The sequence below is a fragment of the Pongo pygmaeus genome, chromosome 13, assembly GCF_028885625.2.
Source record: "Pongo pygmaeus isolate AG05252 chromosome 13, NHGRI_mPonPyg2-v2.0_pri, whole genome shotgun sequence".
Lineage (NCBI taxonomy): Eukaryota > Metazoa > Chordata > Mammalia > Primates > Hominidae > Pongo > Pongo pygmaeus.
In genome coordinates this window covers 95,289,686-95,309,240 of record NC_072386.2, presented here as the reverse complement: position 1 = coordinate 95,309,240, position 19,555 = coordinate 95,289,686, and the positions used below count along the sequence as shown (strand labels likewise).

General features: G+C 43.3%; 1 protein-coding gene across 2 annotated transcripts in view; it reads left to right on the top strand.

The window, feature by feature from the left end:
- The window catches only part of ABCA1 (ATP binding cassette subfamily A member 1), a 147,297-nt gene that overhangs the window by 15,216 nt on the left and 112,526 nt on the right, over positions 1-19,555 (top strand). For both annotated transcript variants that reach the window (XM_063649774.1, XM_054500659.2), the window contains exon 2: positions 9,548-9,705. In XM_063649774.1, the coding sequence (XP_063505844.1) occupies positions 9,640-9,705 (66 nt within the window). In that variant the 5' untranslated portion in view covers positions 9,548-9,639. The remainder of the gene's footprint in view (positions 1-9,547; positions 9,706-19,555) is intronic.

Sequence of the window (19,555 nt, the reverse complement as noted above, 5' to 3'; positions counted from 1 at the left end):
TGGTAAGTAGCAGAGTCAGGATTCAAACCCAGCTTTCTCTGACTCTAAAACCTCCTTTCTTCCTGCTGAAACAATTAACTCAAGACAACAAAGGGGTTAAGGATTTGGGGAGTTTTCTGCATGGTAGAATAGACCCAAAGGAAAAGAAATAAAGACAGTGACTAAGATTTGGGTTTGTTTGCCCCCCCCCCCCCAAATGCTTTGAGCACTTTCATAAATATAAATCCTTCAGGTTGGGAGAAGGTTGAACATCTGAAGACGTTGATTCTTCAGAGGTGTAATCCAAACAAAATGATCTTTGGTGATACAGTCACTAAACCATTTCTCCCAAAATTCTCTTGGAAAACTGTCCTACAACAGCAGGGAACATTATCCAGCCAAGTTTTCCTGCAAATAGAGGATTGCTGATAGAGGCTTGCCTGCTTGTGTTTCTGTAGCTCAGGGTGTTTATGAATTCACTAATCCCTTCCCTTCAGATCTCTTTTATTCTGGTGTTATGATTGTGGCTGAAAAAAATTGATTTTTTTTCTGTGACATAGAATGTTGAAAGGTTGATTTCTTTTCTAGAGGAAGGGTTCTTTTTTTCTATGTGCTACATACCCCCGACCACGGAAAAGGCAAATAGTGGTATTGTTTGCTGAAGTCTTCCTTTGAAGGTTGCTTGGTGTTTGCTTAGCGGAAATCAGCAGGGGAAGAGAGGCTATCTCTAACATTTTGTTAGAGTTTCTTCGTAGTTCTGCAGTGATGAAGCAAGGACTTGGGTACAGGACAGATTGCTTTCAGAAATCCTGGCTCTTGTGAGGTTTAGAAGCCCTGAGACCATTTAGCTGGTGGCAACGGGAATGTTGAGGATGATAAATAGGATCTTCGGTTGTCCAAGTATCAGTGACATGATGTAGATGGAGTTAAACCTTTAGGATCTCCTTATTTATTTGTTTGTTTATTTTTGAGACCGGGTCTTGCACTGTCACCCAGGTTGGAGTATGGTGGCGTGATCGTAACTCACTGCAGCCTCAAACTCCTGGGCTCAAGTGATCCTGCTGCCTCAGCCTCCCAAGGTGCTAGGATTACAGGCATGAGCCACCACACCCGGTCAGGATCTCCTGTAAAATTATACTGTTGACAACACGAAGAATTATGCTTCTCAAAAGCTAGTTATAGATTTGTACAGTATTCGTGGATTTCTTGTTTCAGTTTTTACAAATTCATAGCCCTTATTTTGAAAATTAGCTATTAGCAGTCATTTTGTCTAGGAAATTGGATATGTATTCAAGTGGAAGAAGGAAGTACAATTACCTATTATCTTATTGTAACTAACAATCAAGTAAGTATGATGCATTTGGTACTTTAAAAACTGCACCCAAGTTACAGATTATTGGAATTAATAAAATTCACTGGATCTATATATTTTTAAATGGACAGTGTGATAGCAGAACCTCTTTTAGAATGATAGAATTCCTCTGGAATGATTGGATAACTTCATTTCATCTTTGACTTTTACCTTGGAGGATTTCTTACCCCTTTTGGCTTCTCAAATTTGACTATTAAAATGTTGCCATTAAAAATAGGAACACAGTTTCAGGGGGGAGTACCAGCCCATGACCCTTCTGCAAGGCCCTCTAACTCAAGGCAGTTTCCCTGGAATTGTGGTCTATGGAATGTTTCAGGAGTGTGAGGAGGTATAATTTAAGGCTGTCCTAGCAAAGATACCCTTAAGGGTAGAGGGCCCAGTAGCATCTGGAGGCCAGAAAAGTTAAACTGAGGCAGTCAAATTAGCTTTAGGCTCAATTAAGCTGATGGGTCAGCCTGGGAGAAATTGCAGGATGACTCTCAACATCCCCTCCCACCCCCACAGCAGCCACGATCTGTCTTTAATCATAGGTGCAGTGAACCTGTTCTTTCCAGGTCTCTTGGCCTTCAGTAACCTTGTTAGGCTTGTCCCTGAACGTGGCTACCAATCCAAAGACACATGATCAGAGAGGCAATTAGAGAACAGACCTTTTCCAAAGCAAGCGTGTTCTGTTGGGCTTAGAAGTTTCATGTCCTAATATTATAGGACCCTGTGCATCTCTCTGGAGATGAGGCACATGAGTCATATCTGTGATTCTTGCTTTTGCGTCAACATCTCATGAATAGGCAATCAGAGCTTTGGCACCAATGTATTTCAGTTCATATCTGATATAGTTAAATCCACCTCCTGCTTTGTAGTTTACTGGCAAGCTGTTTTTGATATAAGACATCTAGAACACTGTAAATAAATAACATTTTTATTTGTCTATTATACCTCAATTACGAAAAAGACATCTAGAAGCAGCCTCATCAAGAGAGATACTTAGGCCGGGAGTGGTAGCTCACACTTGCAATCCCAGTACTTTGGGAGGCTGAGGCGGGTAGATCACTTGAGGTCAGGAGTTTGAAACCAGCCTGGCCAACATGTTGAAACTCTGTCTCTATTAAAAATACAAAAAAGTTAGCTGGGCGTGGTGGTGGGCACCTGTAATCCCAGCTACTCCGGAGGCTGAGGCAGGAGAATCACTTGAACCTGGGAGGCAGAGGCTGCAGTGAGCTGAGATCACACCACTGCACTCCAACCTGGGCACCAGAGTGAGACTACATCTAAAAAATAAAATAAAATAATAAAAAAGAGAGATATTGATAGCTGTTGTTGGAAATTTCAACTTCCATCTCACTTCTGTTAACTTTTTGGAAGTTTGTTGAACAAAGTGGAATACACACACATACACACACACACATACTCTCTTGTTGTTTAAGGTTTAATGAAATAGCTGTCATATAATCACTGTTTTTGAAAGATGAAAATTAGTTGCTAACTGTACATTTTGGGTATGTGAACTATTTGGATAGAACTCTGAGAAATGCATTCAGAACAACAAACAAAATCATAGGAGAAATAGCTAAGTGGGGAAGGGGCATATAAGAGTTGTTGAAAAAGTTATTTATTGAGAAACCAACTCTAATGCTAGGCAAGTCACTTGCTTTGGGTGAGGCCTCAGCTTCTCTGTCTATAAGATTGCAGCAGGGGTGTAGTGGGAATGAGTCTTCAACATTCCAAGAGATTTTATCTACTAATACGACAGTCAAATGGAACATGACTTTGTGGAAGCCTCTCCTCCTCCACCCAGAGGGGCCAATTTCTCTGTCCCAGTGAGATGTGACACTTGTATGATCCCTGCTTGGAGACTTCCCTCTTCTGGAACCTGCCCTGGCTCAGGCATGAGGGCTGACTGTCACCCTTAGATACCAGCCCAGCACTAAATCTCACGTGTTGGCAGTGTTCTTGCGGGAAGGAAAAAGACCAGCCAGCCCTTTTGCTACTGCACAAGCAAACAGCTTCTGGTAGCTGTACAGATACATGCACTTTCTTTCCTCACTGTGTTTCCATAGACAGATTTAGTGCTGTAGAAGAGTAGAGGGCAGTCACGGGAAGGAGTTCCTGTTTTTCTTTTGGCTGTGCCAAATGGAGAAAAATCCTCCTATCTTGTCTTTTTAGTGTCATCCTCTCTCCCCCTTTCTTCTTCTTTATAATTCTCATCTCTCATCTCTCCTGGAAATGTGCATGTGAAGTTCAAAAGGGCACAATGTTTTGGTGAGGAAGAGGTGCAAGAACACGTGCCAGGTGCTAACTAGGGTCATCATTTCCCGCTTCCCAGCCAGCTTCCTGTGAACGTGTGTGTGTGTGTGTGTGTGTGTGTGTATATTTCTTTTGCCAGCATCACTGAATCTGTCTGCTGTCTGGTATTCCAGGTTTTGGTTTAGGGAAAAGTAAAAGTAATTTTATAATCCCAGCTGTCATTTAAGCCACCCCTTTGTGGGTAGCATATGGTCCACTCTCTCAGTTCATTGTCCTAAAGATGCTTCATCAGAAAGGAATAACTTCCACCCCATTACTCTCTGTCCCCTTACTCTGCTTTATTTTTCTTCGTCAATCCTACCACCACCACCCACTGTTTCAACAACCCACTATTATTTGTCTGTTTCCCATCCCTGGTAGAACAGCAGCCCCATGAATGAAGGAACTTTGCTTCTGTTGTTCACCACTGAATCTCTAAGGTCTGGAACACACCTGGCATGTGATAGGCACTCGATAAATATTTGTTGTGGCTCATGGGTGCCCTGCAGAGTTAAGGCTGCAGTTGTTTGTGGAATTTATAAGTGGTAATGAATATTTATCTACTATTCCTCTTCCAAGGAGATCACACAATAATCAGGCTTTACACTATCCAGTTCTTAGGTCTTCCAAGTTATGACTTGTGAGGTATGTTAATTATGATAATAGAAGGCAGTTTATTTGGTTCAGATTTATTGATGTGTAATTTACCACAGTAAGACTTCCCTTTTACAAAAGTATGATGAGTTTTGACAAATGGATACACATGTGTATCTACCACTGCCATGCTCCTTTTCAGTCTGTCGTCCCCTCCACCCATGACCACTGGTCACCACGGCACTGATTTCTGTCCCCTTCATTTCACCTTTTCCAGAATGTCATATAAATGGAATCATGCAGTATGTAGTTTTTTGTGTCTGGCTTATTTTTCTTAGCATTAGGCTTTTGGGATTCATCCAGGTTGTCGCATGTAACAGTAGCTTGTTCCTTTTTATGGCTGAGTAAGTGTCCCAGTTTTATTTATATATTTATTTATGAGGAGGAGTCTCACTCTGTCACCCAGGCTGGAGTGCAGTGGCGCGATCTCGGCTCACTGCAACCTCCGCCTCCGAGGTTCAAGCAATTATCCTGCCTCCCGAGTAGCTGGGATTACAGGCACCCACCGCCACGCTCAGCTAATTTTTGTATTTTTAGTAGAGACGGGGTTTCACCATGTTGGCCAGGCTGATCTCAAACTCTTGACCTCAGGTGATCCACCCGCCTCTGGCTCCCAAAGTGCTAGGATTACAGGCATGAGCCACTGTGCCCGGCCCCAGTTTTATTTATTCACCAGTTGATGGTCTTTTCGACAACTAATTGTTTCCAGTTTTTGGCTATTCTGTATAAGGCTTCTGTAAATATTCACAAATACCTAGGATGGGATGACTGGGTCATATAATAGTACTATATAACTTTAGCAGAAACTGTCAAACTATTTTCCAAAGTGGCTCTTCCGTTTTACAGTTCCACAGTGTATTGAGTCCCAGTGTCTCCATACACATGCTAGCGCTTTTAATGTTTAATTTAGTGGGTATGTAACGATATCTCATTGTGGTTTTAATTTGCACTTCTGTGCAACTAATGATGAGTGTTTTTGCTTATTTGGGAAGGTTTTAATTTAGCAGTCTGTTTGTTGTATTCTGTAGATATTAATAACTTCAAAATATCAGTGGCATTTGCAGTTAAAATTTCCTTAAAAAATTGGCCAAAGGTTTCCAGCAGTCAATTCTGCTGTGCCCAAACTGTATGAAACAAGGCTGAGGTGTGGAGATTGTCACATTTTGGCAAGGAGTGATCCACTTGGGTGACTGATGAGACCCAGAGAGAGTACGCCTCGGGCTTGAGGGTGAGGACGAGCGGGAAGTCGACTGCATGGCCCTGCTGCCCTTGGGAGGCTGCCCAGTCCTTAGCTAAACCTGGCGGTTATGGGAAACAGACTTAGATTCTATTACGTTTTTCAGGATGCCCCAGGAGTCACCCGGGAAGCTCAGCAGTCCTTTGTGACTTTGAAGCGTATGGTAGAAACTGCTGAACGCAGAGCTCCCTCTCTGGGGATAATTTGCCCAAATCATTTAATTAAGCTTGAGAAATGAGTTACCACAGGTCCAGGAGTGCCGCCACCCTTGAATTCTGACACCCTATTTCTCCTGTCCGTCTCTTAGTTAATTAATTAAGCAGACATCCCTGAGTGCTTATGACAAGCCAGGACCCTTTTGCATACTAAGGAAAACAGGGATGAAGGAAACAGAAATGATCTCTGCTCTGACTCAGAAGGTAGAAATCCTCTTTCCCAGCCAAGCCTTCCTGGGGAGCACGTAGGAAGGGCTCTGAACCCACGTGTCAGTTGCCGGGGAGGATATCAGGAAAGGACATTGAAGAAGTGGAGACCTAAGTTTGAGACCTAGGAGTTAGGCAGGCTAGCAGTGCTTGAAAAAGTGTCTTAGGACAAGAGAACCCACCAGTGCAGTCCCAGTGGTAGGAGAGCGTGCAGCATATTCTGAGCCTGTACACAATCTCCAGGGCATTGCTTAGCAGGTGGGGAGTGGCAAGAGAGTAGGGAGTCACAGAAGGGAGGCCAGGTAGACCTTGGTGAGCACTGGACTCTATGTTCAGGTGCTGAGGAACTGGCAGAAGGTTTTAAGTGGGGGAGTGGCATATTCAGATATTTGGTCTAGCTGAGTAACTTTGGGTGCTCTGTGGCAAATGGATGGGAGACCAGTGAGGTGGCAGTTGTGGTCATCTAGGAGCAGGATCAGAGTGGCCTATTGACTGGGATGACTGTGAAGTGGGATCCTTTCCAGCCAGTAACTGGAAATGTGTATGAGGGCAGAAGTGAGTGTGCTGCATTTGAAACACTGAGAAATCTAGTACATAGTACTCTTTTATATCTTTTTTTTTTTTTTGGTTTTGGTTTGTTTGTTCACTAACTTGGAAAACTGATGTGGAAATGTCCCTTTGGCTTCAGTTACCTGAGCAGAAGGGGCCGGGCATTGCTAAACCCTCCTCTTAGGACAGAATTGCTCCCAGTATTGATCATTGTGTTCTGAGATGGGGGAGCAAATTGTGCAGGAGGCCAGGTCAGTGCCAAGGTGGGCGGGAGGAATTGGAGCAGGAAGCTTCCCTATGTGTGCCCAGCAAAGCCACGGTAGAACTTTCTACTGTCCTCTATGCTACTTCTTACCAGCCTTCTCCGTGTGCTTCCTGGAGAGTCCTTGGAGTCAGAACCTTTTTTTTTTGAAACCCAGACACTTTACTTCCAAGACAATGCTGTCCAAGAAAACTCATCCTTCCCTTCTTCTCATGAACGTTGTGTAGAGGTGTGTCTTCTCTTCCTTTGAGCTTTTCCACTCAGGGTTTGGGGAGGTGATATTCTATATTTGGGTTTGGCTCTGGGTACTGCAACACTAGGCTATTAAGATTTCATCCTTCCTGCTTTGCCCCTCCTATCTTTCCAGAAACCCACAATGGATTTGCTAGAAATAATGGAACGTCCTTTTTGGACAGGATATAACCATTTCTCAGCTAGAGGATATTGTTGGAATGAAGAAAGATAAATGGGGAGAAGGGAACTCACATTGCTTTGGCACTTACATTAAGCCATGTACTGTGTTGGGAAATTATTTATATTATCTTGTTAAATGCACAGTAGAACACAGTTGAACACCATACAAGGTAAGTATTGTCATCCTTATTTTACAATGAGGAAATTGATGCTCAGAGAGCATAAAGCCTTGGCCGGGGCACATAGTTGGGAAGCCGGGGCTAATTCATGCCTGGGCTCTTTCTGATAATTTTCCTTTTTTAATTGTACCCTCCTCAGTGTTACCTTGGGGATCTGAAGAGATTCATGTAGCTTCTAAATCAACGAAGTGATTCCTGAAGAGCAGCTTCTGTATGAGAAAAACTAGCTAATTATTTATTTCAGTATTTCTGGAATGCAAGCTCTGTCCTGAGCCACTTAGAAAACAATTTGGAATGACAAGCATGTGTCTCACAATGCTGTTCCGGCTGCCAATGCTGTGCTGCCAGTTGTCATCTTTGAACAGACTGTTGCAGTGCTCGTGTAACTCTTCCTCTTTTTAGAGTAAGAAACTTTGGAGGTCTGTGTCCTTCTAGAAGTTTGCTGAGCAAATGGTAAAGAAAAGAAATAGGTCGTAAGGCTTGACTATTTCAGAGATTTTCTTGATTTATTGGACTGTCAATGAATGAATTGGAATACATAGTGGTGGGCCGTCTTTTCTTCTCAGACACTGCAATTTCCTCCAGTCTCTAGACTTTTCTAGAAGTTTTAATCCAAGTCCTTGTTGGGTGGGAGATAAAAGGGTATTTTTCTACTAGAGACTGATCTTGGCATGGAGATCTCATTTGGACTCACAGATTTCTAGTCTAGCGCTTGGTTTTATATCCATACCTCGCTACTGCATTCTTAGTTCCTTCTGCTCTTTGTTCCTCATGCCCAGTGTCCCACCCTACCCTTGCCTCTACTCCTCTAGAGGCCACAGTGATTCACTGAGACATTTTATAAGCAGAGCTAGGAGAGTTCATGGCTACCAAGTGCTAGCGGGGCTGAATTTTCACCTTTGTGTCCTCCCTTCTTCCATTTTTCATCTTCTGCCCCCTCCCCAGCTTTAACTTTAGTATAACTATTTGGGACTATTCCAGCATTAAATAAGGGCAACTGCTGCATGGGTGGCTGGGACACACAGAATGTAGTATCCCTTGTTCATGAGAAGACCTTCTTGCCCTAGCATGGCAAACAGTCCTCCAAGGAGGCACCTGTGACACCCAACGGAGTAGGGGGAGTGGTATGTTCAGGTGCAGGTGGAACAAGGCCAGAAGTGTGCATATGTGCTGACCGTGGGAGCTTGTTTGTCAGTTTCACAGTTGATGCCCTGAGCCTGCCGTAGCAGACTTGTTTCTCCATGGGATACTGTTTTCTTTCCAGAGACACAGCGCTAGGGTTGTCCTCATTACCTGAGAGCCAGGTGTTGGTGGCATTTTCTTGGTGTTTACTTACACTCATCTAAGGCACGTTGTGGCTTTCCAGATTAGGAAACTGCTTTATTGATGGTGCTTTTTTTTTTTTTTTTGAGACAGTCTCGCTCTGTCGCCAGGCTGGAGTGCAGTGGCACGATCTTGGCTCACTGCACCTCCACCTGCCGGGTTCAGCGATTCTCCTGCCTCAGCCTACCAAGTAGCTGGGACTACAGGTGCCTGCCACCACGCCCAGCTAATTTTTGTATTTTTAGTAGAGACGGGGTTTCACCGTGTTGGCTAGGATGGTCTCGATCTCTTGACCTCGTGATCCGCCTGCCTCAGCCTCCCAAAGTGCTGGGATTACAGACTTGAGCCACCACGCCCGGCCGATGGTGCTTTTTATCATTTGAAGGACTCACTTGTGTAACCCACTGAAAATTAGTCTGTAAGGAAGTTCAGGGAATAGTATAAGTCACTCCAGGCTTGAGGCAAAATTTACAAATGCTGCTGACTTTTTATGTAAGGGGAGGCATTTTCTTAGAGAAGAGAGGTAGGTCTCTGGGATTCCAGTATGCCATTTCCATCCTCAGTGTTTTGGCCACCTGAGAGAGGTCTATTTTCAGAAATGCATTCTTCATTCCCAAATGATAACATCCATAGAACTAAAATGATTAGGACCATAACAACTAGCTCCTAGCCTGCTGTCGGAACACCTCCCGAGTCCCTCTTCGTGGGTGAACCCAGAGGCTGGGAGCTGGGGACTCATGACCGATTGAGAAGCAGTCATGACGCAGAGCTGTGTGTTGGAGGTCTCAGCTGAGAGGGCTGGATTAGCAGTCCTCATTGGTGTATGGCTTTGCAGCAATAACTGACGGCTGTTTCCCCTCCTGCTTTATCTTTCAGTTAATGACCAGCCACGGCGTCCCTGCTGTGAGCTCTGGCCGCTGCCTTCCAGGGCTCCCGAGCCACACGCTGTGGGTGCTGGCTGAGGGAACATGGCTTGTTGGCCTCAGCTGAGGTTGCTGCTGTGGAAGAACCTCACTTTCAGAAGAAGACAAACAGTAAGCTTGGGTTTTCCAGCAGCGGGGGGTTCTCTCATTCTTTTATTTGTGGTTTTGAGTTGGGGATTGGAGGAGGGAGGGAAGGAAGGAAGCTGGGTTGGTTTTCACACAGGGATTGATGGAATCTGGCTCTTATGGACACAGGACTATGTGGTCCGGATATGGTGTGTGGCTTATCATAGAGGGCAGATTTGCAGCCAGGTAGAAATAGTAGCTTTGGTTTGTGCTACTGCCCAGGCATGAGTTCTGATCCCTAGGACCTGGCACTGAATTGCCCCTGAACACCCCACTTTTTCCTTTTGCTGCAGCCCTGGGAGCCACCTGGCTCTCCAAAAGCCCCTGATGGGCCCCTGTATTTCTGGAAGCTGTGGGTGAAGCGAGTTAATGGCCCCACTCTTAGAGATCAATACTGGGTATCTTGGTGTCAGTCTGGATTCTTTCCTTCAGGCCTGGAGGAATATAATAACTGAGACTTATTTAATTTCTGCGGAGGGTTCTAAGCCATTCACTTCCCAGATGGGCCAATAATGCTTTGAGTAATCTGGAGATCATCTTTAATGTGCAGGTGAATGGAACTGTTCCACAGAGGGATGTGAGGGCTGTAGAGCATGGTGAGCTCCCTGAAGCTCAGACGTCAGCTCTTTGTCTCTCTATCTCTGAACACCCTTCCTTAGAGATCCCATCTCTAGGATGCATTTCTCTGTAGTTAGTTTCTAAGTCTCTTGTTCCTGTCCTGCCTTTATTTTTTTTTCGTGGATTCTAAGCCAGTATCCCCACTTGGCTGTCTTAATGTAGCGTAACATGTCTGTAACCAAAATGATCATCTTTCTGAGATTCAAAGGGCTACAAGGGACTTTGGAGAGAATTCCATTCAGTTTTCCTCAAACTAGATGAATGCTTGCACTGTCTGTAAAAGAACAAAAGTGTCAGAGTACCCTTTTGTTCACTAAATTTCTTTTTTATTATACTGTTACTTAAATATTAGGAAGTAAAAGTAGGTATAAACTTCTTATAGGCTGTTATACAACTATATGACCCATACATATTTACAAATTAAGTGCAAACAAAATTGCAAAATCAATACCATTCAAATTAATACCTTAAATGTGGTGAGGCAGCTGTTGTTCAACTGAAACCAAATTATAAGTTGCATGGCAGTAAATGCTGTCATGCTGATCGTTTTGAGTTTGGCCAGTCTATATAATCATGTGCTAATGATTGAATTCTCCACCCATTTTTCTACTTGTATGACTTTAATTTGATGGCACCTGTTCCATCCTCATGTGTTTGCTACAATTATACTGGTGCCAACACAATCATAAACACAAATATAAACTTGGGCTTTGAAATCTTGTGCCACAACTTGGCTTTAAAGTAAGCATTAAAAAAAAATCCATATGGGTTTATTAGACTTTGTTTAGATGACTGTTGAAATGAAAACACAGTGTTTAAAATCCTCTTAGAGAACTTAAATATAATCCCTCAGCAATATGTATACAGATCTTCCTTTGAGAAAAACTGATTGTGTTCAGCCTCTCATGTTACAAATGGGGAACCTGAATTCTGAGGTCTCTAGTGAGAGAACAGGGACTAGAATCTATGGATCCTATCTGTTTTAATAATAATTGTAAAGTTAATAGATAATATTATATTAATAAAATAAAAGCAAACACTTAGAATGAGCTTCCATGTGTGAGGCACTAACTGATTAAGCATTATTAACTAGATTTATTCCTTTTAAGGCCCCGCCATGTACTGTTATTTCCACATGTTGTAGCTGGGGAATGTGCTACTCAGAGAGGTTAAGTAACTTGTCTGAGGTCCACACCGCTAACAAGGAGCACAGGTAGGGTTCAAATCCAGATAATCTGACTTTGGAGCTGGCACTCTAACTCAATGTGCCAAATCGCTTTTCAGTGGTATCATTATTTTGCCTATTCTCCATCTGAGAATATTGAAGTTTCTGACTCCTTCCTTGCCTTTCTCCCTGCCTCCTGTGGTTATCCCCAGGTCTTATTCCTTTGCTACAGTGTGATCCAGGGCTCCTGCCCCTTCTTATCCTGGTGGAGGGGGCCCACTTGCTGGGAAATTGTCTCTGCCATGGTTTATCCATGTTGTGTGTCCATTAGTGAGTAGTGGGAAGAATCATATCATCTTGGCAATGAAAGGGGGGCTATGGCTCTGGGGTAGTCTAGTCTGAACCTCTAATTTTACAGATGAGAAAGCTAAGGTACAAAGCAGGGAAGGGATTTCCCAAGGTCATCCAGCCAGCAACTGAGCTGCAACCAGAAGCTGAGATCCCCAGGACTAGGGCCAAGCCTCATACTGTCCCATCACAGTCACTTTTCTTCCCTCCTCCAAACTATTTTTATTTTTTATTTTTTTGCAGCTGCTTAGCAGCTTGAAGGTAGAAGAAAGGGCAGGGAAGAGGATTTCTGTGCTTAGCCAGGGAAGGAATCCTGCAACAGGATGTGGGGTTGGGTCATTCAAATTGGGCCAGACTCCACTGGTCTTGTTGCTTCTTGCTTGTTATTGCAGATGGGTTTAAAAGTGTTAGGATTAGAGAGATAGGCAGGTTTAGCCAAAGGCAGTTTGTAGCCTTGTGGCAGAATTCTTGTTAAAGAAGGAAGTGGGATGCAACACCCTCACACAAAGGGGCTTAAGTTGTTATACCACTGCCTGCTAGCCTGTTTTCCTTAACTCCCTTCCTGATTTCTAAAGGATGTATAGTTTGCTGAAGCAGAAAGAAAAGTGATTTATTTCAGGTTGCTGATGCTTAGATTGTTAGAGTTGGAAAGATCTGGCTTGCATCTTGTACAGTTGACAGAACTGGGGCTCAGGGGGGCACAGGTGCCCAGAGTTGGTCAGTCAAGAAAGTAGCACCAGAACCAGTCTCCTGGTGGCCCTACAGTTGCAGACCCTTTTTTGCTTTGCTCTCTGTGTATACTAAAGCTTCTGTGTCTCTGAATCTCAAGTTCTGACTGGTAGCTACTTTCCAATCCACCTGGCTTAGATTTCTAGATTATATTGTTTAGACATCGGAACCTCTTAAGGGTTTTGGGGCCACCTTGTTAGCTCACATAGTGAGAACCAGCCCTGCCCGTTAGGTAGGGGAAGAAGTTAGCAGTCCATGATAACTGTTGCCTGTAGTGTATGGAAGTTCATTGCACAGTTCCTGTCTCCTGAGATCCTGGAGTGTGTACGCTTGGCCTCAGAGCCCAGCACAGAGCCTGGCCTTGGGACATGCTTAGTAAGTATTTACTGAATGAGTGGGAAATGTCTTAAGGCCCATTAGTTTGCAGGTCTTCAGGAGGCTCCCTTGCACTAGGAAGAATAGAAAGAATACATAAAGCCTGTGTGCTGACGCCAGGAACACTAGAAACGCTCTGTTCAGCCTGGAGCTGAACAGTATACCCCAGAGCAACCCTGTTGAAAGGCAGTGCTTGCCTTTTCATTCTGTGTCCTGGTTTGCTAGTTAACTCCTGGGTCCCCCGCCTCTCCTGTGCCCCCATTGTGCAGACTCAGGAGGGACCATCAGCCAGGGTTAGTTTTCCGCTGTTCCTGTTAGGCAAAGAATAAATTGAATTGAGTTGTGAAAGTTGGGTGCAAAGCTCAGTTTGGGTCCAAAGTAACAGTTAACTTGTGTGGGTGGCAGGTATTCAGTACAAACAGGGCTGGGAACAGGAAAGGGAAGAGAACTTCAGAGCTTTCACGATCCTCATCTGGTTTTAGGCTGATCCAGGGGCCAAGGTCCCCATGGAACAAACTGGACAAAGTGAGGGTGGCCATATGGCCTCTTTTCTTTTGCCTTTATTATTAATTTTCTCAAATAGATCTGACTAGTCATGTGGCTGGGAAAATAGTTAATTGTGATTTTTTTTTTTTTTTTTTTTTTAAACTGAGTCTCACTCTGTCGCCCAGGCTGGAGTGCAGTGGCATGATCTCAGCTCGTCGCAACCTCTGCCTTCTGGGTTCAAGCAATTCTCGTGCCTCAGCCTCCCGGGTAGCTGGGATTACCGGCACACAGCACCACGCCTGGCTAATTTTTGTATTTTTAGTAGGGACGCGGTTTTAGCATGTTGGCCAGACTGGTCTTGAACTCCTGACCTCAAGTGATCCACCCACCTCAGCCTCCCAACGTGCTGGGATTACAAGCATGAGCCACTACACCCAGCCAGAGTACCACTATTTGGGCATTCTTTAATGAAAAAGAATGGAACTATCCAAAAATTCAACCTCCTCATTTATGAGCTTTTAGAGAATTTTACAGAGTAGATGGAAACTCTCTGCATCCTTTCCCCACCTCTAGTTTCACCTGACACATTTCTTCCCTGTCCTTACTCCTGGGCCGGCAGAAGTAGTCATGATTCCAATCCCAGCTTGGCTACCATCTGCCTCAATGGCCTAGGAAAACTCCTTTCTCCAGAGCTTTAGTTTGCTCTTCTACGGAATGAAGAAAGTTAAAACAAATAGACATTTATTGTTTCATTTGGATAAATATCTATTAAGCATCTATTACTTGTGGGATGGTTAGCTGGGTATATAGTGGTGAAGCAGCCGGGCATGAGTACTGCTTTCATAGAGCTTACAGTTCATTGAGGCCAGCAGATGTGAAACACATCATCACACAAATAAAAATATAACTATAAACTGTGATGAGGATTATGAAGGAAAAAAACCGACAAACTGTGGTACTGGTGTTAGATACTAGCAGGTGTGGGTAGGGATGTCATTTAGAATGACAGGTCGTGACATTAAAGCTGAGAGCCCTGAAGTTCAAGCAATGGTTAGCCAGGCAAAGATCAGAGGCCTAGAGATAGGGAACTCCATTCCAGGCAGAGAGATTGGGGGTACCTGTCCCCTAGGTCAGGGAACAGAAGAAAGCTAGTGGCACTGGTGGAGTGAATAAGACTGACTGGGGATGAGTTGGTAATAGACATGACCAGATCATTCAGGGCCTTGGAACTGGAGAAGGAGAATTTAATTTACTATTTCTTTATTTATTTTTTGAGACAGAGTCTAGCTCTGTCGCCCAGGCTGGAGTGCAGTGGAGCAATCTCGGCTCACTGCAACCTTCGCCTCCCGGGTTCAAGTGATTCTCCTGCCTCAGCCTCCTAGTAGCTGGGATTACAGACACCCACCACCACGCCCAGCTAATTTTTGTATTTTTAGTAGAGATGGGGTTTCACCATACTGGCCAGGCTGGTCTCAAACTCCTGACCTCGTGATCCGCCCGCCTCGGCCTCCCAAAGTGCTGGGATTACAGGTGTGAGCCACCGTGCCCCGCAAGAATTTAATTTTATTTTATGTGCAAGAGGATTCCTTGAGGTAGTCAGGCCACATTGTCTGGTGACTCTTGGGATAGAGGGAACTTGAATGACAGTGGCCCAAGAAAGCAATCGTAATCATTACATATACATGGAACATTTTATGCTCTGTTTTCTTCTTTCATTTAACATTATTTAGTGTGCGTGTTCACGTATTTCTAAATCATCTTCTTATTTAGAATAATGATTTCTGATGTGTAGGCTGTGCTTTATAGTTTTGAAAGTAATACTTTGATATCCATTATTTTCTTGATTCTCACAGCAATTCTGAGGTGTATGCATTACAATTTCTGTTTCACAGATGAAGAGAGTATTGTTAATAAGTTAATGGCCAGGCATGGTGGTTCACACCTATAATCCCAGCATTTTGGGAGACCAAGGTGGGCGGATCACTTGAGGCCAGGAATTTGAGACCAGCCTGGTCAATGTGGTAACACCCCATCTCTACTAAAAATACAAAAATTAGCCAGGCGTGGTAGCACTTGCCTGTAATGCCAGCTATTCGGGAGGGTGAGGCAGGAGATTTTGCTTGAACCTGGAAGGTGGAAGTTGCAGTGAGCCAAGATTGCACCACTGTACTCCTGCCTGGGTGACAGAGCGAGACTCTGTCTCAAAAAAAAAAAAAAAAGTTGCTAAGAGGAGGGCTGGGATCTTTTGGCTCCAAATCTACTGTAGGATGATGCCTTTGAGATTCCTGATAGCTGTGCAGTAATCCATCAACACAGTTTTTATAAGTTCAAACCCTGTTGCCAACATTTAGATTGTTCCATAAATTACTATAAAGATCCTATACATTTAATCTTTTATTATTTTTGTATTATTTCTGTAGGCCAAAATCTGAGGAACAGGATTACTAGGTTGAAGGGAAATGGCGCTTGAAGTGTCTGATCAGATGTCTTTCCAGAGGATCCAGCCAATTTAAATAGCCACCATCAATGCATGAGACTTTGTAGTTCAGGGAAGGCAGGCCTGGTTTTAAAAGTCATTTCCCCTCTCTAGCATTTTTCTGATGTGATCCTTAAGATTTCACTTTAGTTTTCCCAGGTCTCATCGGCATGTATGCTGTTAGGGATGGGTCTAAAATTAATTTTTCTTGACATTCATATCATGTCATCCCAGTGATTATTTAATAAATAATCACTATTGATTAACTAGTGATTCCTTTTCTAGTTATTTTTGGGACATTTATTAAAACCTGGATATGGCGGCTCATGCCTGTATTCCCAGCACTTTGGGAGGCTGAGGTGGGGGGATTGCTTGAGACTAGGAGTTCAAGACCAGCCTGGGCAGCAGAGCAAGACTCCATCTCTATAAAAATAAGGAAATTAGTCAGGCATGGTGGTACTTGCCTGGAGTCCCAGCTACTTGGAAGGCTGAGGTGGGAGAATTGCTTGAGTCCGGGTGGTCAAGGCTGCAGTGAGCTATGACCATACCACTGTACTCCAGCCTGGGCAACAGAGTAAATCCCTGTCTCAAAAAAAAAAAAAAAAAAAAAAAAAAAGGGTAGGGAGCAATTTTGGAGTTATTCATTTGGTCACTTAATATGTAGTTTTAGTTTTGGTGCTGATAGAGCCCATAATGTGCCCTCAGTTTGATGAACATTCTGATATATGGGGGAGCTCATTGTCCCCTACTTACCTTTTTGCCTCTCAGAATATCTTTTGATATTTTCATCTATTTTTTCCCCATTGAATGTTATTACCTTATCAAGCTCAAAAAAGTACCCTATCACTATTTTAAGTGCAATTGTGTTAAATCTGTAAATTAGCTTGGGAAATTTGGATATTAAATGATCTCATCAAGAAGCAGAGCTTAGCTCTCCTTAATTCTCGTCTTCCTTTATTTATCCTACTAAAGTTCTGTGGTTTTCTTTTATATAAGAAGCACATGTTTGGCTAAGTTAATACCTACGTTTTTTTGTTTATGTGTCTGTTCTCACCGTGAATAGTATTCTCTTTTCCCCACATTATATTAATTTAACTGGTTTTCACAGGCTTATAGCAATGCTATTATTTAGGAGAATTTACCTTGGTTCTGATTAATTTACCCATACTTGCAAATCATTTGCAGCTTTTTAGTTAACTTTGTGAGTTCTCTTAGATTTATGACCATGCTGGAAACAGAAAGGATATTTTCATCTCTTCCTTTCTGATGTTTATTCTTCTTGTTTCCTTTTTCATGCCCCATTATATTCTCAAGAATCTCTCAATACTAAGAAACAGTGACTTCATTTTTCAGCACGGAGTGCATTATTTTGGCTACCATGATTCAGAAGCCTCTTGCCCAAGGCCCAATTTTATTCTGCTAGTTTTCTCTGTTCTTTGTACATGGCCCTTGCACTGCCCTAACCTTGAATTAACGTGAATAAATCTCAAGAATTTAAGAGCACCGTGACTGTGTCCTCCAGGCTAGGTAGTGAAATGGGTTCACAGAGTGACTGGGTTGTGGTCTATGAACTTCTGCAGCCAGCAGCAAAAGTCAGGCATGAATAATCAAGTGGACAGTGAACATCTGTAGTGTGGGAGATGTTGGCATAACTATGAATGATGATTCAAGAGTGGTTTGATGCATATTGAATAACAGATGATAAGTACTAGACTCTGTGCTAAGCCTTCTATGTGAAATACATTTAATTCTCATAATAACTCTAGAGCAGAGGTTCTCAACCGGGGCCAGTTATCCCACTACCCCACCCCACCTTCACCCTTCCACCAGGGACATAACATCTGGAGATATTTTTGGTTGTCACAATCCTGGGAATGTATGTGCTGATATTTAGAGGTTGAGGTCAGGGATGCTGATAAACTTCTAGAATTCATAGGAGAGTCTCTCACACAACTATCTGGCCCCAAATGTCAGTAGGGTCGCTATCAAGAAAATCTGCTCTAGCAGTGCCTGCTCATATTATCCCCATGTTGAAATAACAAGATGGGAAGTGCAAAGTGGTGCTTTGGTACTCTTGGAGCAGCTTTGACTTTGGTGAGAAACACCTTTTAAAAACAATGTTTCTCCCTATCTTCTCACCCCATGGGGAGGTGTGGGGTTGGGTGGGTAGGCACCAAAGCAAGATTTAGAAGAGTTTTCTGTAGGAATTTATAATGGTAAAGTAAAGGATCAACTTCATTTTGAAGCTATTTATGAGGGTTTATATTTAAGAAAAGTGCTAAGCTTAGAGATGGAGGAGAAATCTGATTTTATTAATGAGTGTAGCCATAATGGCATATCCTGGCAGAAGTCAAGTTTGATTTCTAGAGGGAGGCTATTATGAAAAGAAATACCTGGAACATTCCCCTGGGTTTGGAAGGTGAGTTCTACGTTCAATGATGGGAAGAATTTAAGAGGTCCAAGGTAAAAGGGCAAAGATTAAATTTTGTCTGTCATGAGTTCTCTGGCTCAGGTGGTGTGAACTTTGGAGACAGTCTCTTTAATTCACTCATACATGCTAGTGTCTCAGCTCAGCATGGGCTTTGAGAGAGCAGGCGTCTGTATGCTCTGGTAAGTGAAGGCAAAGTGCATAAGGAGGTTGGGGTCCATAATGGCGAAGAGAAGGGGCCCTTCAGTCAGAGTGGCTTTGATTCTTGGCTCTGCCATTTGCCAATCTTGGACCATTGGGCAGTGTATTAACTCTTTGAATCTCAGCTTCCTCTGCTGTAAAATGTGTATAACAAGAGTACTAATTGGATTGTTTGGTAATTAAATGAGTTAATGTATATAAAGCACTCACAACCCTGGTACATAGTAAGACCTTTCATTATTATTATCATCATCAATTTTTTAAACCTCTTTTCCTGATCTGCTTACACTCACCAGCTTCAGCTGCTGCAAATGGCTTGTAAGATTCTTTGTTTGCCCTTTGCTGTCAGTTGCCATGGGGAAGATCCATTCATTTTTTTTTCAGTCAACCAACATATTTTGAGCATCTGCTGCCCTACAGGATCCTAGATAGGGGGCTGCAGAGATGTCCAGGAACATAAGCCTTGATTCATTGGGTCAGATCAGTGCTCAGCAGGGCTGGCAAGTGCTAGGTTTCTTTCAAGTGGCATATCTTAAAAGGTATATGTCCCAAACATAGCTTTGTGATGGCAGCGTGATGGGTACAAAAGCACACGCTTAAGGGTCGGTAGATCTGGGTTCAAACATTGGTGCAGTTTCTTATGGCTCATAACTTGTTCAAACCTCAGTTTCTTCACTTATAAAATGGTAATGATACAACCTACCTCGCAGGGTTATTGTGAATTAAATACTGGAGATGAGATACACAAAATGTCCTGAGTACACAGTAGCTCTCCAGTATTGGCTGTAAGTATTATAAATCTACAAGCTGTGAATTAATCTTACCTCTATGGATCCTGTTGATATTTCTAGACCATGCCACCTAGTAGGGCCATTTCCTACCTGAGTCACCCGTGGTGTCAAATAGAATGTCATGTGGCCTCCTGAGCTGGGTAGAATTGGCTGCTCATCTCAACCCCGCTACTGACTATCTCTGTGATTTACCTTTCCTCCAGCCTTAGCCTTGCTAC